This window comes from Drosophila nasuta, chromosome X (genome assembly GCF_023558535.2).
Source record: "Drosophila nasuta strain 15112-1781.00 chromosome X, ASM2355853v1, whole genome shotgun sequence".
In the NCBI taxonomy this organism is placed as follows: Eukaryota; Metazoa; Arthropoda; class Insecta; order Diptera; family Drosophilidae; genus Drosophila; species Drosophila nasuta.
This window is the reverse complement of record NC_083459.1, coordinates 30,903,593-30,924,291: the sequence shown is the minus strand read 5'-3', so window position 1 is coordinate 30,924,291 and position 20,699 is coordinate 30,903,593. Positions and strand designations below refer to the sequence as shown.

The following is a 20,699-nucleotide window of genomic DNA, read 5'->3' as shown; positions in this document are numbered from 1 at the left end:
AAAAAAGAAGAAAATGATCAACATGTTTTTTTTTGTTATTAGTTAATTGATATTAATAATTATCTGTCTGCGCTTAAAACCGTAAAACCGTTCGAATTCGAATCTCAATTTGTCAATTTCACAATTGTAAATGAATCCTTGAGAAATATATTTTTCATACTTGCGTTTCCTTTCAATTCAGAGTATTTTGGAATTTATTTTATTTTTTTTTTGTGTTCGTGTGTGTTTTGTTTCTTATTCTAAAAGTTCTGTGCGTTATTTGTTGATCTTTTTTTTTTGTGTGTGTTTTTGTGGCGCATTCTAATTGTAAATATTATTAAGTAAAAACGGAAAAAAAAAAATATGAAATTAACTCAACTTTCAATTATAGAGATTTATGGACAATTTTTGTAAATTTAAGCAGCAGTTAAAATCGTCATAAAAGAAATTATGACAGCTTATAAAATATCTACGATATATATATATATAGAATATATATATTACGAAACTGAACATCTATATATATGTATATTAAAAAAAAAAAAGAAAAGCAAACAAAATGAAACAATTTTTTTTCGACTAGTTTTTAATAATATTTGATTAATATCGAATCGAATTTTTAGGTTTTGCGTTGATTTCAACAAAAATAAACAATATGCAGCAAGCAAATAATATGCAAACAATATTTAGTGTGTATGTTAACGTATATATATATATATATATATATATATATATATATAAATAATAATTATATATATTGGCTTAGACCACACGCGAATCGAAACGTGTTTCGATTGATTATAGCACATGTGCATCAAAAGCGCAATCCCTAAATAAATTGAATTTCAAAACTAAATCTAAACATGTTTTTTTATTTTTTTTTATTTTTAAACTGACTGTTTAATCTCTGTGTAACAAGTATGTTTTAAGGCCGGAAATTTCTACCGCTTTCATACAATTTTCGATGTGAACAGGGTCACTTCCAGTCACCGCATATAGAAGGGTTGTTTCCCTCGGCTGCTGCTGAGCATCATTGCTATTATTTGTTAGCAGGAGTGTTACCAACGTATTCAATTTAGCATCTATTTGTTCCATGAGTGAATCGCTTGCACTCCCTAAGCTTTGATCCAACCAATCAACCGTTCGGTTAACGCGCGCTTGAATAATTATACGTTTCAACTCGTTGAAATATATTTGACGTTGCTCCTGTGCATCCGGTGGCTGCTGCGACACTGTCTCATTATTGTCTGCGATGTAAAATTAAGAATAATAATAATTAATAATAATAATAATAATAATAATAATAATAATAATAATAATAATAATAATAATAATAATAATAATAATAATAATAATAATAATAATAATAATAATAATAATAATAATAATAATAATAATAATAATAATAATAATAATAATAATAATAATAATCTTATAAATTAAATTGAAATTAATAGAACATCAAAGCCTGCCTGAACTTAACCTCACATTTCATACTATTTCTGCAGTGTCGCCATTTTGCATGCACACATGGGCTACATATTGTATTTAAGTATGTATGTATATATGTAATACATATATACATATTATGTATTTACATATGTACGTGTATTAATGTGCATACACACACATATAATTCGTACCCTCAATTCGAGTTTTTTGTTGGGATCGTTAATGGCAAATCAAAACTTTGAACGCGTTTTATTCGAAACACAGTTTTTGTTTCACACTTTACGCATACAACTTTACTTTACACTTTACGTGACGGCCATTTTGTTTTCTTAAGTTTTTTTTACAAGTCATTTCTACAGCATGAAAATGCATTAAAAATTAATCACACACACACACACACACACTCATTCTGCTCACTCACGCACACAGCTCACACACTCAGCGGACCTATTCTATTTTCTTGCGCATGCAAATATCTATGTAAGTGTGTGTGCTCGCGGTACACTTGCGCAGCTTGCACAAAATTTTTTATTTTATTACACAACTTTTATTATAATATTCACACAGTTAGCAAAACTCACCTGACATGATGTTGATGCGTCGAGTCTCCAACAACCAATGACGTTTACATATATCCTCGAAATGAACAAATTTAGTGTTGCCTACTCTGTGAGTGCCTTTGTCGTTACTTTACCGATTGATTTCTGATCTGACATTTGTCTGCCAATCGACAAATTCCGATGCTTTTCCCATCAATAGGAAATCAAATTTTTTGTTTGTGGCCACAACTAAAAGTAAACAAAAAAAAAACTTTGAAAAACTGGCGAACTAAATTCACCAGACGCAATGGAAGCAGTTACATACTTTGAATGGTTTTGGTCGGCGATCGGGTCAGCGCACGAGTGCAGCCGAAGGCGCAAAGCCGAAGCACCAAAAATTGTCATCAGCAGCAGCGTTAAGCGCAAATACAAAAACAAAAGCTTCAGCAAAATCAAATCAAAATGCACCACAGGTGCGCAAAACCAAAATGGCGGTCAAGCAGAATGTAAACAAAGGGAAAAGCAGAACAACTGCTGCGCAAGCGTCAACATCGACGTCGACGTCGACATCGACATCGCATTCGCCATTGGAATTACTTGTGGTGGGCCATCAACTACACATACACCCCTTGCAAGTGACTTCCCCGCCAGTACGCTGTAATTTGAATACGCATGTGCAGCATTTTGGTAATGCAGCTGAAAACTTGCACTTTTTGCAAGATGGCGAATTTGTATACATCTATGAAAATTGTATGACGGCAGCGCCGTGGCCAACGCAAGGCAACCCGATTGTGTTTTATTCGTAGACAATATACAAGTTTTCTTCCAGTCCCGTCATGTGTAGACACAAGATGCGAAAAGACTTACTCACTTCGTTTTGCCGTATATGCGGAACTGATTATCTACAAGACTCGTCGAGTATAAATTCTTGCCAAAGGGAAATTTAAATTTCCCTCGGCTGCGCTGGCAGAATTTGTACTCGACGTTTCTTGTAGAAAATATGCGGTGCAGCTCTTGCCGAAAATCTGTGCTTAGATTCTAGTGCGTAGTTCGGAATATGCAAAATAAAAATACGCTCAAAAATATATGCAGTAAATAAAATGTTTATTATACTTGAAATTAAATTTATTAAAACTAATACAATGAGTACTTAAATTTATATATAATATTATCTAAACAGTTTTACTTATAACTAAATAATATAATAGCTAAAAGAAAAAATTAATTTATTTCGCCGTTTTCAATATTCTTCGCCCTGAACAATGCCTTGTAGTTTCTATTTTTATCATCCAACGTAGCTCTTTCGTGGTCCTCAAAACTGTAAATATAAATACAAATACAAATATATTTTTTAATTTAAATCAGATTAGAATAGTAGTTTAATAATATTAACAACTTACCTCTTATTGTTTTATAAAAGACGCGCAGGAAAAAATCAACTTTCTTGTACAACACTCACAAAACAAATGACAAATGATACACAAAATTGCACATGTTCGAGAAAAGTAGGCGTTAGGGAAATTACGCGTTGCGCTAAGAGGGCGCGTACACCAGACTCAATGCAAGAAGCATTCTACAAGACGAGTCATCTAACGATCTGCAGAAAATTCTTGCACATATTCGAGAAAAGTAGGCGTTAGGGAAGTTTCGCGTTGCGCTAAGAGGGCGCGTACACCAGACTCAATGCAAGAAGCATTCTACAAGACGATTCATCTAACGATCTACAGAAAATTCTTGCAGTCTCCGTCTTGGCATGACACGAAACACAATTGGGAAGTCCAACTCCCAGATGCCGTTATTGACCTTGGCCCAGCAAGTGGTTGACCGCCGATTCCTGGCCGAACTTATGGATGAGTTATTCATACGCGACACCTAAGCTATCTTTTGACAAACACACACACATGCAAAGCATTGTACATTCTAAGCTAACTAAGTAGTATCTCTAAAAAAAACTTTGGTTTCACTGTCAACAGCGTTATAAATTGTGTATTTCTTTTGTTTTGTTCCAATTTCATGCCATCCTGTGGAAAAGAAAAACAAATTGAAAGGGAGCACTTCGACATGCCAAAAGTAAGCAGAGCGAAGTAAGAGCAAGGAGTTTATTCAAGCAGTTTTTTTTAGGCGCCATCTATGTGCGTAGTTTCAAATACGATTAAATTAGCGCGGCCTAAAGTTATGTACATCAAACGGCAACGGTAGTGTTGTGTTATCGATAGCAAGCATAGTACGAAGTACATTGATTTTCACAAGCATATGTAATACAATTGGTAAATATAATATTTAAAATAAACTTATTTTGATTTTTAGCATTTTGAGCTAATTCGATTTTTATACCACACATTTCGAACTGCAGTCAGCTATCGATTGCAATCCCGTCGAATTATCGATAGCGTGCACTTTGCCGGCCAAAGCCAATGCACTTTGCCAGTTGTCAGTTTATCAGTGTTACAAATTTGTGTCAACAAATACAGTGCGAGAGATAACATAAAAGAGCGCTTACAAACACCAACAATGCAGTCAGAGCAACGTGCGTCAAATTATTGCCTTACATCGTGTCTGACACATCGCGCAACGCTCATCTCTAATAGAATACCGGCAAAAAAAAAAGAGAAAAAGAGAAAAAGAGAAAGAAACGTACGTTTCTAGTCGCAATTGTTTTGCTCGTTTGCAAATTACAAAAGCGTAGGCAAATGTTGCCGAAATCAAAGAAGCACAAGAACTGTCTGTGGCAACATTTCCGACTAACAGCATTCAAGCCACTGCAATGGCAAATAATAAGCAACATAATCGAACCACGAGGCGAACGCAATGATGTGTGCGCCGTTATTGCGACCGGGTATGGTAAATCGTTGAGCTATCAATACCCGGCATTCTATCTGAATAAAGTGGTGTTGGTCATCTCGCCCCTTATTGCACTGATGGAGGATCAGGTGGCGGCGCTGAATGAGCGATCGCAGCCCAACGATTGCGCCTGCTTGTTGGGCACAGCGCAAGAGGATCGTGGCATCAAGCAGCGCATCCTGCGACGCCAGTACAAACTGGTGTATGCCACACCCGAGTACATAACACGCGGCAATGGCCTCAAACTGTTGCACGATCTGGGCCAGAATCTGGCGCTAATCGCCATCGATGAGGCGCACTGCATATCCAAGTGGGGCCATGAGTTTCGACCCGCCTATCGGCAGCTCCAGCAGCTGCGTGCCGCTGTGCCGCACGTGCGTCTGTTGGCGCTGACGGGGACAGCAACGCGGCGTGTGCGTCTCGACATTTGCCAGCAGCTGCAGTTGCACAAACCGTTGCTCTTATGCTGCCCCATTGATCGTGCCAATCTGGAGCTGACGGTGCGTCCGAAGAGCGACGATTTGTGGTCCGATCTGCAGCAGTACCTGAGCTGGGCCACCGAAGCAGCGGGCGCTGTCATCATCTATAACAATACGATTAAGGAGACGCAACTGATGGCCAAGCGGTTGACACAGCTGGGACGGCCGTGTCATAGTTATCACAGCAAATTGCCGCTGGAGCAGAAGCGTCGCCATCAACAGGAGTTCAGTGAGGATCGAGTGCGTTGCATGGCGGCCACCACGGCGTTTGGCATGGGCATTGATAAGCCCAATGTGCGACTTGTGGTGCATTATGGTGCACCCAGTGATATGGAGCGTTACTATCAGGAGATTGGACGTGCGGGACGCGATGGTTTGCCGGCCAAATGTGTGCTCTTCTATGGCGACACCGATGCGGCATTGCATCAACGTTTGCAGCAGAGTCAAGCTCTGACCGCGGAGCGCAGCGAGGAGTTGCAACAGCTGGCCCGCAGCATGCAGTCTTACATCGAGAGCAGCGAATGCCGACGACAGTTCATACTCAAGTACTTTGACGATGCGACGAGCCTATCCAATTGGCAGTGGCGTGGCAATTGCTGTGACAATTGTCGCAAGGCGCGACAGCTGAGGGGACACACCGAACATCCACTTCCCACACAATTCGATGTGGGCCGCGAGGCGCGTTTGCTACTCGGCATGCTGCGCGATGTCAACGGCCGTGTGGGTTATGGCAAACTGATTTTGGCCTTGCGCGGATCCCGGAACAAATGTGTGAACAGCGCTTGCCGTGAGCACGAGCACTTTGGCCAGGGGGCTCATCGTTCGATTACCTGGTATAAGGCACTCGCTGAGCACCTAAAAGCGATGGGTTACATTAAGGATGAGTATCAGAAGAGCGGAACAAGCGCTTATGGTTACTTAATGCCGCAGGTCACGTTGAAGGGTTGCTGTTGGCTGGACAACGATAAGACTGAAGGGACGCTGCTCATTGAACCAAGTCCACGTTTGGCCAAACTGCTGTTCAAGCGCAAAAAGAAGTCAAAGTCGTCGAAGAGCCCGCGGAAGAGCAAGGACGAGGACAAGGACTTGAAGCTGGATTGGGGCTCCGATATTGATCTGTCGGAGCTGGATGAAAAGGTGGAGCAACAGCTGGAAGAACAACAGCGTGCTGCAGTTACCGACAATGTTTGGGGACCCGATATTGATATCGATTTCCAGCAAATCGATGCAGCAGTTGCCCAACAGCAGATGACGAAGCTCAACGATCAACATCAGGATCAAGATCTCGCCTCGTTGTTGGCCGATTGCCAGAAGATCTTGCATGAGGAGCAGGAGCATGCGACGCGCACATTAAAAGCCCGCAAACGGGTTTGGGAATACCTCGAGGGCAGCTATCAGAAGATGCCTTTAATACCAAAGTACAAATACAGTTCGCAACCTCGCAAAGCGAATTAAACACATTTACAACATATTGTTGCTGGATAATTTTGTATATTTTGTTGCATCAATTAATCAATCTATGGATCGTTTGTTATACGTACTTAAAAGTTACTTACTTAGGCATCAATTAACAACTTTCATAATTGTTCGACACAATCTTTAGTTTTATTAGATAATTATTGTTATTTTCAATTGATTGGCATATACTAATATTTTGTTATATGTATGTGTACAACAATAATATGAAAGTAAGAAAATTTATATAAATTTCCCAAATTTCATAATAATATCAATTATGCCAAGCCCTAAAAGTTTGCCCTATACAATTTTTATATTTACAACAAAATTTGCAATTTTTTATGGATTCAAATTTTCTTACATTTTGTTAGTTTTTTTTTTTGTTAGTAAATTGAATATTGACTTTTCAATTAATTTAATTTGAAAGTGTCGCAAATTAACATTTTTGAAATTATATTTAACATAAGTTTAAATTCGATCTTACATGATATATTTTTGAATATAAAGTATATCAAAAACAAACGCTGTCCACAACATGTTATTAGATAATTATGTACAATTTTTGTTATATTTACCAATCTTTTGTTATTTTCTAAAGAAACTTATTTCATAAGAAATTTATATAAAATGAAGTGCAATGAAATGTAGAATTTATATTTGAAACCAATTGAAAATCCGGGTTGTCATTTATAACATTTTCAATTAATTTGCAATAAAAAATTAATTCGATTCGTTTGTAAAATACTTACTTGAAGTTTAATTATTAATCTTTTAAATAAATCCATTGACTGCGAAGTACAAAATATGCAACTAATATGTTTCTTATATTTTAAACTTATATAGAAATATTCATTAAAATTCATCGTTAAAGTAATTCAGACATTTAGATTAATTATCTGTCTATTGAATGCTGGAATTTCTGGCTTTGAATAATTTAGAAATGCAATTAAATATTTTGAATTATATGGATTATTAATTGATTAATTTTGCAGCAAGCAATTAAATTTTAGTGTATATACATATATAAATAATTTATTTGAAAACAGATTTTTAAATTGGCTAAACTTTTTCTGCACTGTTAATTCGACAATTGAAGTCAATACATTCAACAACTAAATTTTTGATCACCATTCTGAAGTTAACTATTTGAGAATCGCCGAGAGGGGCGATAAGAATATCCATACACAATCAATGAGAATTGGAAATTGAATAGTCAAGTCACATTTGCCAAGTTAATAACTTGAGAATCGCTGAGAAGAGCGTTACTTTATTATACTTGTATGTATTGTAAATAAATTCGAATTGTTTCGAGTTTCACAAATATGACAGTTGAGCCTTAGGTTTATTGTGGCGCATCAGTGGACAAATTGTTGCCATCAGCTGTGGCTGGACGACTCTCACAACTGTCCTCGCCGCTGCTCGTTGTGGAGGCGCCTTCCTCTGGGGAAGTCTTTGCCGCATCGTCGGCTTCCTGCTGATTGTCCGCACCGCCAGCAGCGCCCTGATCGTCCTCAGCATCAGCGCCCTTTTTGTTCTACAAAATGAAAGGCGATATAATTATAATTATTATACGAGTATTGTAACATAGATGTCGATGTCTTTATATTATATACATTTCATTCACCTTTTTGCGTTTCTTGGGCTTTTCCGCTTTGACAGCATGCAGTTCGGCTTCTTCTTGTTGCGCCGACTTGTAGCTGGGCGGAAAGAACTTGGAAGCCTCCTTGGAACCCACCACAGAGTTGGGACTCACATAGCTGGGACCATATTCCATTAGCAATGGTATCGTTTCGCCTAGCACCTTGTTCACCTTCAGCACAATCTTGTCCGTGCTTTCGAAAGAGAAAATATTCTATGTAATGCTCGACTGTGAGATACTCATTACCCATTGTGAATAAAAGCAATAAGATATACCAAATTAATCTACTACAAAAATACTACAAATATCTCAAATATTACATTGTTATTTTTAATACTTTCGCTTGGCGTTCGTTTACAAACTAGAAATTCGTTAGAGATTCGATTAGAGATTTTCCTTTGAGGGGAGATATCTTTTTAGGAAAACAAGAATAAATCACAGAAGAGGTCTTCCTAAGGCAAAGCAAGAAGTCTCCTAAAGTGGAGAAGAGTCTTAAAGAACATTGATATAGTACTACATTCAAAATATACCACAAAGTACAAAATATACCAAAAGCTATATTATATTTCCCCATAATATTTCTTAAATAACTTCTGATTGCAAGCAAATTTTCAGGAATCATAAAAACTATAGTTATGTTATTATTGTATGTACCGAAAATCTCTAGCTTCAAAATTACGATTTTTTATCTTGATCTGCGTGCAAACATTACAAGTTGTGTCGAAAAAAAAAATAAATTTCTATGTTATATATTCTCCGAGATCTTCAAAGGTGTTCTTACAGACGGACAGACAGACGGACGGACATGGCTATTTATGGGGTCAGAGATGTCTCCTTCTGCCTTCTGCCTTCTGCTTGTTATATACATTTTCTACAAAGTTATAATACTCTTCTAAGCTAACTTTGAATGCTAAACTTACGGCACATAAGGCTTGGCATTATATTTGTCCACGGAATTTGCTATGAAATTGGCAGTCTGTGGATTGTCACTAGAAAAGAAACCATAGAGCGGGACATCGTCTCGGCAGGCATCTACCAAATTCATGAGATCCTTCTTCTTATACGCATCAAATGTCATTATAATGTGCGGTGGCTCCGGCGTCGGATCTGGCGGCAAAAATGTCGCAGTTTGTGCACGGAAATACGTATAGATGAGCGCTGCATGAGTGCGTTGATCGCTGGGCACCCAAATGGGTGGAATTTTAATGAGTTTCGTTTCCATGAGCTGCTCTGCTGGGGCAGCTGTTTCAGCTGCTTCTGCTTCTGCTTCTCCTTCAAATGGCTCCACTGGTGGCTCGTCTGGCTCGACTTTGAGGCGAAAATAAGCATAAAATTGGATTAGATAGTAAATGTTGAAGTCAATCAAGATAATAGCTATGCAAAATATGATTCGAATAGCCAAGAATATTCTTGCTAAATTGTAGATCGCTAGCTCTATTAATTTCGGCACTTTTCTTATTCAAAGTCACGGTCAGACAGACAGACAGATTGTAAATGTTGAAGTCAATCAAGATAATAGCTATGCAAATTATGCTTCGAATAGCCAAGAATATTCTTGCTAAATTGTAGATCGCTAGCTCTATTAATTTCGGCACTTTTCTTATTCAAAGTCACGGTCAGACAGACAGACAGATAGTAAATGTTGAAGTCAATCAAGATAATAGCTATGCAAAATATGCTTCGAATAGCCAAGAATATTCTTGCCAAATTGTAGATCGCTAGCTCTATTAATTTCGAAACATTGCTTATTCAAAGTCACGGTCAGACAGACAGACAGACGGTTTTTCTACATACCCTCAACCATAACCTGAATGCTGACCTCAATGGGCACTATGAGAGGCGGCAGTATTGTCTCCTCCTCGTTGAACTCATCGGGCGGCTTGATGGTCTCCTTGGTCAGCTCGTGAGCGTATTGATTGAGCACCGTTGGTGGCGTTCCCATTGTTTCCTCCACCTTCCAGAAGCACATGAGCAATTCCTTATCGTACAGATGCTGGATAACATCGCTTTCCAATGGATTTTCTGCTGAAAAATTGACGGTGTTGAAATCGCTTTGTGTGATCGCAAACACTTTGCGATCTTTGCATTGTATTTTGAGCGGATCAGCGGGTTCGGAGAGTTTCTTGAACATGTCGCGATTAACTTGCGGCCCAAAAACTGTTATGCCAATATCGGGCAGATTCTCCATGATCGTATCCGTTACGTATTTCAAGTATTCAATGCGCTTCTTTTTGCTCTCCTCGAGTTCGATCTTTTCGGCCAGTTGCAACGCTTCGTTCTTGATCTTCAACTGTTCCAGTTCAATCGGTTGCAGTTCGGTGATTTCGTAGCATTCGTGCGGCTCCTTGGCGATCGTTAGCTCCAGTTCGCGTGTGATCATGGCCACGAGTTTGGGCACATCGGTGCCAAACATGATGTTGATGGCTTTGCCATTCTGAAAGTGATAGATAATTTCAATCAATGAAAGGTAATTCCATTAAATTGAGAGGCTTCTATTATTCCAATGAATGGAAGAGAGATTTAATGAGGCAATACGAAGTTGTTCCATTACATTAAGAGGCTTCCATTATTCCAATGAATGGAAGAGAGATTTAATGAGGCAATACGAAGTTGTTCCATTACATTAAGAGGCTTCCATTATTCCAATGAATGGAAGAGAGATTTAATGAGGCAATACGAAGTTGTTCCATTACATTAAGAGGCTTCCATTATTCCAATGAATGGAAGAGATTTAATGAGGCAATACGAAGTTGTACCATTACATTAAGAGGCTTCCATTATTCCAATGAATGGAAGAGAGATTTAATGAGGAAATACGAAGTTGTTCCATTACATTAAGAGGCTTCCATTATTCCAATGAATGGAAGAGAGATTTAATGAGGCAATACGAAGTTGTTCCATTACATTAAGAGGCTTCCATTATTCCAATGAATGGAAGAGATTTAATGAGGCAATACGAAGTTGTTCCATTACATTAAGAGGCTTCCATTATTCCAATGAATGGAAGAGAGATTTAATGAGGCAATACGAAGTTGTTCCATTACATTAAGAGGCTTCCATTATTCCAATGAATAGAAGAGAGATTTAATGAGGCTATACGAAGTTGTTCCATTACATTAAGAGGCTTCCATTATTCCAATGAATGGAAGGTGGCTACAATGCCAGTATAAAATGAAAGCCTACTATAGGAATTATATTTTAAGGATTGCAACAGCTTCAATATAATAGAACCGAAGGCAATTCCAACGAATGGAATACAATTTAAATTAATGGTATGCAATTCCAATGAAATGTGAACCTTTCATTAATTATGTTTAATGGAATAATTCCGAAGAATTGAAATGAGAAATAGTTGCTCAATTATATATAGTAATGTACTTCCAATGAAGTGAATTTATTTCTATTGGTAATGAAGATAGATCCAAAGATTGGGAATGGAACTAATTAAGAAAGTCTAAAATGGTTTCCATAATTGGAATTTTAAGATAGATAAGAAACGGCAGGTATTTCTAACGAAGAAAATGGAAAGCAGAAAGTTAGAATGGGAAATTAAAGAAATATAGAAATCAAATGCGATTTAAGTGAAATAAATATATGAAATACGAAATTCAGCTATTGGAAACTATTACTGACAATAAATGGAAATAAAAAATACAAAGCATTATTGGAAATAGAATGGAATTGAAAGCTTTAACTTACCGCCACAAACATCCAGGTGGGCTCGCTCTTTTTATTGAATCTCTCCAAATAGGAAATGGAGCCTGCTTTGCACTTATCAAAAAAGAAATATACATATATAGATTTGGATTAACTGTAAGTTGAATGCTGAAATTTCTGGAAACGTACAATTGCTAGCTGAAGATTATCGCCGCCCAGTTCGAGCTTGATCTTACGCAGACTGCCCACCATGCCCAGACATGGACCACACCACTCCGAATAAATGTCCAAAACTAGTTGAGTCAAGATCGGAATAAAGTATACATATGTATAAAGTGGAGATCTATGTTACTGTTCGTTACCTAAGAGGCCGGGACGCTGAAGAAACTTTTCAAACTCTTCGTCGGAACTGATGTCCGCCTGGAGCTGTTGAACTCCTCCCTTCTTGGCCATTGCTTGCGAAATGTCTCTCGCATTATTATCAAATGTTTTTCGCCAAAAAACCACACAACACTACGCTATTGATTAAACTTCGGACGGGGACGGGGGGTTGTCAAGTTAACTCCAACTCCGCGTCATCGGGTAGTTAAAACACACAAAACAAAAAAAGGAAACCGGTTTGTAGTCAGAGCTGACATATTATATTTGGGGGTTTGTTTTCCACGCGCCATTCTTTCTTTCTCTTTCGCTCAATTAACAGGTAGGAAAAGTGTCGAGTCGTGTGTACTCAACTATGGGATACTTGTTAAAGGTGATACTGAAATGTACTTTGCAAAGAAAAGTTCAACTAATTTTCTATCAATTTAATTACTTCCAAAATAAAGTAATTTTAACAAATTTTGCAAAATTAGTATACCGAAAATAACTTAAATTTACCGAATTTGGTATATTTGGTATATCGATATAATATTATATTAATTCGGTATATTTTACTGGACACAATCAGATACCTGATACCTACTATATTTGGTATATACATATACTATTTTATTCAAAATATACCATAGTGTATAAAATATACCAAATACTTAATGCTATATTTTGTATGTCGCACACAATTACATACAAAATATACTATAGTGTACAAAATATACCAAAAACGCTATTTGGTATATTGATTACATTCAAAATATACCAGATTCCGAAGACTCCATTTGGTATATCGATATAATATTATATTAATTCGGTATATTTTACTGGACACAATCAGATACCAAATACCTACTATATTTGGTATATACATATACTATTTTATTTAAAATATACCAGTGTATAAAATATACCAAATACCTAATGCTATATTTTGTATGTCGGACACAATTACATACAAAATATACTATAGTGTACAAAATATACCAAAAACGCTATTTGGTATATTGATTACATTCAAAATGTACCACATTCCTAAGACTCCATTTGGTATATCGATATACTATTACATTCAAAATATACCATAGTGTAAAGTGTATACTATGTATACAACACTGCAAATTATCAAATTTGAATACTGTGTCTATAATAATATCAACTTGACAGCTGCTAATTATTCGCATTTGAAGTATTCAGAAATGTTTCCTTCGTTTGTCCGATTCACACAAGCGAATTACACCCTTCGCAGCCCAACGATTGCCGGGTAGAATTAATGGCATGTAAATATGCTGACTGCTGAATGAAAAAGAAGAAAATCGATGCGAGTTGCTAATTAAATTATATGGCTGCCACGCACGCCAGTCGCTGGACCCCGCCCTTGCCTTCTTCTCCTCCCACCTACTACTGATAACAGCTGTAAATGAAGCACACAAATCGTTGATGGTAGTTTGTTAAGATCTTCTTTTTAAATATCTTTCTATAGCCAGTGCAAAAAACGCATAATACGATAGACGTAATACAAGTTTTGTATATATATATGTATACAGTATATACACACACACACATACATCTATATATAAATATATAGTATATCTAATGTTTACAATTTAAAAAAAAAATATATGTAATAAACATTAATTAAGTTTAAAATGCTGTATGTGGAGACACTGAACAAAGAAAGTTGAAGGTGGAGAACAAATAGTGGCAAAGACGAAAATAAAGTGATGATTAAGCAAAAGTTGTGGAAACCTTTGTGCTTTATCTTTATGTGTGTGTGTTTGTGTTTGGGGAGGGAGGGGAATGATAATATAGCTTCTGTCCATCCATTCAAATAATGTAACTAGCATCTGCTGCTCAAATAGTTGGTCGTCGTTGTTGTTGTTGGTTTGGTATTTTCATTTTGGATTGATTTGAATTTGAGTGTAAAGCACAAGTGTAAAGCAATATTCCAATTTGTTAGTGGTCTGATGAGTGCTTGACTAGAGAGCTGACAGCGTTCTTTGTTTGCAATTATTCCAAGCCCAGCATCCAATTAATGCCCTTAACAATGAAAAAGATGAGCGGCTGCCAGGCCACCAGCCAACGAATCCAGTCCAGCAAACGGCCATATAAGACATGCGGTTTCTCCCAGCTAAACAAAAATGGGGGAAAGACAATAATTAGTTTTGAGTTGAGATTGCAAATTACGATGACTCAACTTACGGATTGCGAAACATTTTCTGCAGATCGACCTTTTCTTTGCAATACGGACACGTTTGTTTTTTGCCCACAATGCACCAGCCGCGTATGCAAAACTCATGGAACACATGATTGCACGACAGCTTGTAGGTGTTCTCAATGACGCCTTCTTCCTTCTCCGAAACCAGCAATTGATTGCCGCAGACGGCGCAAACATTTTGATCCAAGTGTCGCGTCGGCATGCCTTGCGGCGTATAATACTATATTAATGATTGATAATACGTTCATTTCACAGCATTTTACAACATTAATGAATGCAAACTTACGCCAATGGCTGCTGCCATTTTATCGGAACAAATCTCAGATATATCACGACCAAGAACACCAATGTAGAGGCCATAAAAACAGAACATCAGGCCCACGTCCATCCATGTGTTTGGCGGTTGTGAGAACAAATAGTTCATGCCCAGAAACGAGGCCATTATCACTATATAACCAATGATGCCGAGGCCATAGCTTAGCTTATAGATGAAATAGAACCATTTGTAGACCAGTCTGCAAAGCAATGCAAGTGTTATTATTGTTATTAAAGCATAGATTACAAATAAAAATATAACTTTGAGTAAATTTACTAGCGCTAGCTGCTTTGTCTTTTGACTAATGCAAGTAAATCAATGATAATAATAATGCTAACTGCAAATAAATAGAATTTTTTGATACACTTTGTATCTGAAATGATTAATACTTAAATGTTTGTTGCAGCTTTTAAAACTGGAAAACATATCCCAAAAAATGAGGCAATAAACCGCAATGTGCACTTACGGGCAATGCCACTAACAATGCCACAATGATAATAACAATGCTAACTGCAAAGTGTTAAATAAATAGAATTTTTTGATACACTTTGTATCTGAAATGATTAATACTTAAATGTTTGTTGCAGCTTTAAAAACTGGAAAACATATCCCAAAAAATGAGGCAATAAACCGCAATGTGCACTTACGGGCAATGCCACTAAGTTTTAACAGCACTTTGCTATGAATACACAGAGCCATGGCGCTTAATTGCAAATATTCCTTGCAAAACAAATACGACTAATGCTTCAATAATGAGGCAACACTTCGCAATGTGCACTTACGGGCAATGCCACTAAGTTTTAACAGCACTTTGCTATGAATACACAGAGCTATGGCGGTTAATTGCAAATATTCCTTGCAAAACAAATACGACTAATGCTTCAATAATGAGGCAACACTTCGCAATGTGCACTTATGTGCAATGCATTTATGTTCAAATTGAATATTCACCTGGGCGTTGTGCCTTGAATGGGCTTGGTCATCGCACGTCGCATCACCAGCGCCGTAATGGTGGTGAAGATAAGCCAAATGATGATGAAACGCAGCCAGACAAAGCTGCACGAGATGATCAGCGGTATTATCCACATGGCAAGCAGTGTGACAAATGCATAGGATCTGTAGTGTCGCTTCTTCCATTCGACGAGTATGATTTGGACAATCACCAGGGTCATGAACAGTATGATGACCATTTCCGAATGCATCGCATCGTGGCCTCTGTGCTTCTCCACCATCAGCTGATGCTCCGCACTGAGCCACAGAGAGTGAGAGTGAGAGCGAGAAGGGAGTCGAGCGAACGAGAAAGAGTGAGATAGCAAGAGCTTGATAAGAATTTTATGTTGGGCTGCACCTTGGAACTAGAAATATATTTACCGCATGCGCTCCTCCGGTGTCATTTCGTCCAGCGACTGTTTGTGAATCGAGTGAAAAGCATTAATAAGGAGATTGGTTATTATTGGAATACTGTGTTACTTACCTTGTTCAAGTCCACGGGCGCATGAAGATCCATGTGTTGTTGGTGCATCTTGTTGTTGTAGGTGTTATGGTTGTAGTAGTTGTTGTCGTGTGCTGCCGGCAGCGCTGGACGTCGACGTCGTCGTCGTTGCAGAATTTTGCCAAAACAACAAACTAGATGTTGTGGTGGTGGTGGTGGCACTTGCAAATTTTGCTACGTTCGCACAAAACAAATAATAATAATAAATGCTCCAAAATATTATTACATATTGTCCCCTATATATATATTTATGCTGTGTGTGTGTGTTCTGTGTGCTGTGCTGTGTTCTGTGTGTTTTGCCTATCAGTTGTGCTGGCGTTGCCAGTTCGATGCGCAGGTGCTGCCACTTATCAGAATATTAAAAACTCAGACAATTACAAAAGAAAATTAAAACCAAACATGCTATCAATAGCATACTGAGACGTTTCCATTTTTTTCAAAATTGTTTCATTAATAATAGTTGCATTCAAGCCAATGAGAAAAAAATATAAAAGTGATTTTAACGTACGTGGCAAGCGTTGCCACGTATGTGCATTCTTGGCAAACATTTGACAACCCTGTAGCTGCTGCCTTATATATCGATATTGATATAGAATTGATGCAGCGTTGATTTTGCATATTAATCGGTAGTTAGCAGCAGTTAGTCGAAGTAGTTGAATAAACACTAGTTGAATGCAAACATATTGTTATTGTTGTGGCGGAATTTTGAATCAAAGTTTAATATAAAAAACCTACACATAATGTCACTGGCAGTGCTGGCACGTGAAGGCCGCAATGCAGCTATAATAATGGGTGCTGGCGATATGATAGCCCAACTGGCGATTGAGAAGAAATCGTTTAAGGATTACGATCTAGGAAGAACAGCGCGCTTCAGTGCAATTGGCTTTTGTATCTGTGGTCCGGTGTTGCGGCGTTGGTACATCAAGCTGGACACATTGGTGGCCAGAGAACAACCCGTCTTTAAGCGTAGCATTAAAAAAATGGTGCTAGACCAGACATGTTTTGCTCCACCATTCACATTATTTCTGTCGTATTTGGTGCCCTTGGTGAACGGAGAAAGACACACTACTATTGTGCAACGGATACGTGAAGAATATTTCTCGATCATGCAACGCAGCTATATGCTGTGGCCATTGGCGCAAGTGATTAATTTTAGCGTAATACCAATTAACTATCAGGTGTTTTATGTGCAGCTGGTTGCAGTGATTTGGAATTGCTATTTGTCTATTGCGTTAAATAAGCAAAAGTAAGCAAAACATTGTTTAGTTAGTTAATATATAATTTATGCTCGTGCCATAAGAAATAAAAGTCGAATAAACGTATTTTAAACAATTGACAGCAGACAAAAGAATTGAATTTTTACTTGGTGGTGAGAGCACGTGTAAGTTTTCAAACATAAACAAAACTATTTACGTTAGCTATTGATGATTTGTAGAGCTTACGTATGGAGCTATCGATATGGCAGTGGCCAGTGTCGTGACTAAACATCGCTAACCAGAAAGCTGCGCCTATCGATATACCAATCAGCAACAGCTGTTTGTTTTTTTTTTTCAGGCTGCATGCGCGCGTTGTTTTCTTTTGTACCGCCGGCAATTTTGGTTTTGTTAGTCATCAGCCTAGCTGACTGAAAAATATGGAGCACACACGAGAAATAATCACACTACAGTTCGGCACCTATGCCAATTATGTGGGCGCACATTTCTGGAATCAACAGGTAAGCGAATAATATGAATTCTATGCGCAGCTGTTGCTATAAACTTCCTGCATTTGTTTTGCATTCTTTTAGGAGGCGAACTTTGTGTACGATCGCGATGACAATGACAGTCAAGTGGCTGAGGAGGAGCTGCCGCACAATGATGTGTTGTACCGTGAGGGACGCAACGAATACAATCAAACGACATACACGCCCAGGCTGCTCACAGTTGATGTGGGCGGCACTCTGGGCCATCTGCCGATGGTGGGTGAACTTTATGGCAACTACTTGCCGCTGTTGCACGAACAGACAACCGACGATGTGCTGCAACGCACCAAGGAAAGCGCTGAGCAGAGTAAACTGAATACAGATGGGGAGCTGGATGTGTTGCAGCAACCCACAGCTGCCATTTCCGAGTATCAACAGGATTTACTCAAGAATCAAGTCAATTTGGTGGACAAAGATTACAAATTGGCCGAGAGTTGCAACAGCTGGGCCGACTATTTGTATGCACGCTATCATCCGCGCAGCTTCAACGTGCTGCCCGGTTTGATGCGTCAAGCAGATGTCCAAGCTCTGGGCACACATGCAGCGGGCGTTGAGCTGTGGCAGTCGGTTGACTTTAATGAGGAATTTTGCGATCGTATTCGTTTGTATGCAGAGGAATGTGATGGCTTGCAGGGCTTCCAGCTGTTGTTTGACATCGATGATGGCTTCAGTGGCATGGCCAGCAAGTGTCTGGAACATTTGAATGATGAATACAGTCGCACAAATTTGGCATTGCCTTTACACTATCCACGCAACGTTGGCTATGCACAAGCGGGTGAGTGAAAGATGCCTTGAAGGATCTACTTTGAAGTATTCTAAGTTTAACTCTGCGATCTCTTTCAGATCCACGGACCGCACACAACATTCGTGTAGTGAATAGCGTGCTCAGTTATGGACATCTCAGTGATCAGGCGAGCATGTTTACTCCGCTCTCCACACTCTCAACGATTTGGCGCAACACTACGCTGCAATCACGACACCTGCCCGGTCTGAAGTGGCAAGTGGATAATCTGTATCAGAGCTCAGCGGTGCTCGCTGCGTTCGTGGACACGGCGACACTTGGCTATCGATTGCGTCAAACGCCTGAAACGTTGTCGCGTTTCTGTCAGCGCATTTGTCCGGCGGGACGCACAATGACAGCGGCTGCAATGTCGCTGCCACTGGGCATGCAACACGAGCAACAGGATCTCATTGATTACTTGGATGCGAATGCCAATGGCGAACTGTTGTCACAACTCTCGCCTGGCTGTGAGCCGGGCTCGTCGCATCTGCTGCAAATGATTGTCGCACGTGGCATTCCCTTGACACGCCTCAAACGTCCCGTTGCGGAGGCGGGTGAACAGCTGCGCATGGCTGCGTATCGTTGTGACAGCGTATCGCAAATGCTGCAGCTCTACTATCAGTGTGTCTATCACGGCAGCTTGTCGCATGCCACGGCCACAACGTTACCGCTGAAGACACAGCTGCCGTTCCCCTATGAAATCTTCGATGCGAACATTTCAAGCAACGGATTTCGTTTATTGGGTGAACGTGAGTCGGGCACGCGTGTCACGAGTGCGCCGGCATTGGCTGCGCTGCAGAATTCCTCAAAGTTGGGTGAACATCTGGATGCGTTGCATGCGCAGACGCATCGTGTTCAGCTGGCCAAGTTGCAGAGCTATTCCCAGGCGGCGTTGGAACGAGATGAGTATGAGACGGCGGTGGACAAGCTGCTTGAGTTTCGTGACAATTACGAGGACTCACACTACCTGTAAGGCACAAACACAAATACACACATACACACGGACAACTTTTAGATTGTGCATTCCTATGTTATGTTAGCTTAACAGCTCTGCAAGTGCCTCTGTTATTAGCCCACGCCAGTGCTGTAAACGGTGCTGTTAAAGGACTGCCTGTTAATTGCTCGCATTTGTAAAAAAACAATAAAAAAGCAATTGGGGAAAATAAAACGATTGAGAAAATTAATATAAAAAGTTACAAATATATTGTGTATAATTTATAGTGTATCTTCTTTTTAATACTATATTAATTTAAGCCTTAGCTTAATTATCGATAGGCTTACTCTTCGACAATAGCGTTTACATATCGATTACATTGCCAAATTGAGTAAAGGATCGTTAAATGGCGGAGACGTAACGTCTAGTGCGCGAAAAAAATTATTAAATCGAATTGTTTAATACATTTAACGGCTTAAATGTAGTAAATTCCCATTAAATTATTGATTGGCTATATGCGGGAGTTGAAGGGTAGCCACAAAAATGCAATCGTAATGCAAAAAACACAATTTTCAAATGCCTAAAGCAACAAGTGCAAGTGTATGTGTGTGCTTTCCGTTAGGATCGTTTTAATGGCGGCCAAGTGTTGAAATTGTTTTTGCGCGTGAAGAAATTTTCAAAGCAAGACGAAATGTGTAGTTAATTAATTATTGTATTTGTGATTATCACAACACAAATATAGTGTTTGTATACGATATGCAATTTTCGTAAAATGCAAAAGTTCTAAGCAAGCAGCAACAAGTG

The 20,699-nt window shown here is 38.7% G+C and overlaps 6 protein-coding genes across 7 annotated transcripts; 3 read left to right on the top strand and 3 right to left on the bottom strand.

The window, feature by feature from the left end:
- Window positions 1-856: 856 nt before the first annotated feature.
- On the bottom strand, window positions 857-2,186 carry LOC132796783 (uncharacterized). The gene is made up of 2 exons (XM_060808063.1): window positions 2,013-2,186; window positions 857-1,226 (listed from the first exon to the last, which is right to left on the bottom strand). Exons 1-2 carry the CDS (start codon window positions 2,017-2,019, stop codon window positions 880-882), a joined length of 354 nt encoding a protein of 117 aa, XP_060664046.1. The 5' UTR covers window positions 2,020-2,186; the 3' UTR covers window positions 857-879.
- A 2,474-nt stretch (window positions 2,187-4,660) lies between these two features.
- On the top strand, window positions 4,661-6,745 carry LOC132796750 (bifunctional 3'-5' exonuclease/ATP-dependent helicase WRN-like). Its single transcript, XM_060808012.1, has one exon. It carries the CDS (start codon window positions 4,661-4,663, stop codon window positions 6,743-6,745), a length of 2,085 nt encoding a protein of 694 aa, XP_060663995.1.
- Window positions 6,746-7,803: 1,058 nt separating this feature from the next.
- On the bottom strand, window positions 7,804-12,622 carry LOC132795843 (uncharacterized). 2 transcript variants are annotated; one of them, XM_060806751.1, is made up of 7 exons: window positions 12,407-12,622; window positions 12,234-12,337; window positions 12,087-12,158; window positions 10,182-10,821; window positions 9,308-9,695; window positions 8,373-8,580; window positions 7,804-8,282 (listed from the first exon to the last, which is right to left on the bottom strand). In XM_060806751.1, exons 1-7 carry the CDS (start codon window positions 12,495-12,497, stop codon window positions 8,091-8,093), a joined length of 1,695 nt encoding a protein of 564 aa, XP_060662734.1. In that variant the 5' UTR covers window positions 12,498-12,622; the 3' UTR covers window positions 7,804-8,090. The 2 variants fall into 2 exon arrangements, with proteins under 2 accessions (XP_060662734.1, XP_060662735.1); XM_060806752.1 differs by lacking the exon at window positions 12,407-12,622 and having other exon boundaries at window positions 12,087-12,148; window positions 12,234-12,291.
- A 1,663-nt stretch (window positions 12,623-14,285) lies between these two features.
- LOC132796780 (E3 ubiquitin ligase Rnf121) lies at window positions 14,286-16,792 on the bottom strand. Its single transcript, XM_060808059.1, has 6 exons — window positions 16,422-16,792; window positions 16,319-16,353; window positions 15,899-16,195; window positions 14,918-15,146; window positions 14,616-14,851; window positions 14,286-14,544 (listed from the first exon to the last, which is right to left on the bottom strand). Exons 1-6 carry the CDS (start codon window positions 16,467-16,469, stop codon window positions 14,424-14,426), a joined length of 966 nt encoding a protein of 321 aa, XP_060664042.1. The 5' UTR covers window positions 16,470-16,792; the 3' UTR covers window positions 14,286-14,423.
- A 268-nt stretch (window positions 16,793-17,060) lies between these two features.
- On the top strand, window positions 17,061-17,778 carry LOC132796781 (mpv17-like protein). The gene has a single exon (XM_060808060.1). It carries the CDS (start codon window positions 17,180-17,182, stop codon window positions 17,687-17,689), a length of 510 nt encoding a protein of 169 aa, XP_060664043.1. The 5' UTR covers window positions 17,061-17,179; the 3' UTR covers window positions 17,690-17,778.
- A 215-nt stretch (window positions 17,779-17,993) lies between these two features.
- Window positions 17,994-20,161, top strand: LOC132796779 (protein misato). The gene is made up of 3 exons (XM_060808058.1): window positions 17,994-18,153; window positions 18,226-18,955; window positions 19,024-20,161. Exons 1-3 carry the CDS (start codon window positions 18,073-18,075, stop codon window positions 19,932-19,934), a joined length of 1,722 nt encoding a protein of 573 aa, XP_060664041.1. The 5' UTR covers window positions 17,994-18,072; the 3' UTR covers window positions 19,935-20,161.
- Window positions 20,162-20,699: the final 538 nt, after the last annotated feature.

Coding starts and splice junctions, on each gene's coding strand:
- LOC132796781 (XM_060808060.1), top strand. CDS start 17,180: ATGTCACTGGCAGTGCTGGCACGTGAAGGCCGCAATGCAGCTATAATA.
- LOC132796750 (XM_060808012.1), top strand. CDS start 4,661: ATGTTGCCGAAATCAAAGAAGCACAAGAACTGTCTGTGGCAACATTTC.
- LOC132796779 (XM_060808058.1), top strand. CDS start 18,073: ATGGAGCACACACGAGAAATAATCACACTACAGTTCGGCACCTATGCC. Junction 18,154..18,225: donor CACATTTCTGGAATCAACAG/GTAAGCGAATAA, acceptor GCATTCTTTTAG/GAGGCGAACTTTGTGTACGA. Junction 18,956..19,023: donor CGTTGGCTATGCACAAGCGG/GTGAGTGAAAGA, acceptor GATCTCTTTCAG/ATCCACGGACCGCACACAAC.
- LOC132796780 (XM_060808059.1), bottom strand. CDS start 16,469: ATGCACCAACAACACATGGATCTTCATGCGCCCGTGGACTTGAACAAG. Junction 16,196..16,318: donor ACACCGGAGGAGCGCATGCG/GTAAATATATTT, acceptor TCTGTGGCTCAG/TGCGGAGCATCAGCTGATGG. Junction 14,545..14,615: donor CAGAAAATGTTTCGCAATCC/GTAAGTTGAGTC, acceptor ATTTTTGTTTAG/CTGGGAGAAACCGCATGTCT.
- LOC132795843 (XM_060806751.1), bottom strand. CDS start 12,497: ATGGCCAAGAAGGGAGGAGTTCAACAGCTCCAGGCGGACATCAGTTCC. Junction 12,338..12,406: donor TCAGCGTCCCGGCCTCTTAG/GTAACGAACAGT, acceptor TGACTCAACTAG/TTTTGGACATTTATTCGGAG. Junction 12,159..12,233: donor ATAATCTTCAGCTAGCAATT/GTACGTTTCCAG, acceptor TTTTTTGATAAG/TGCAAAGCAGGCTCCATTTC.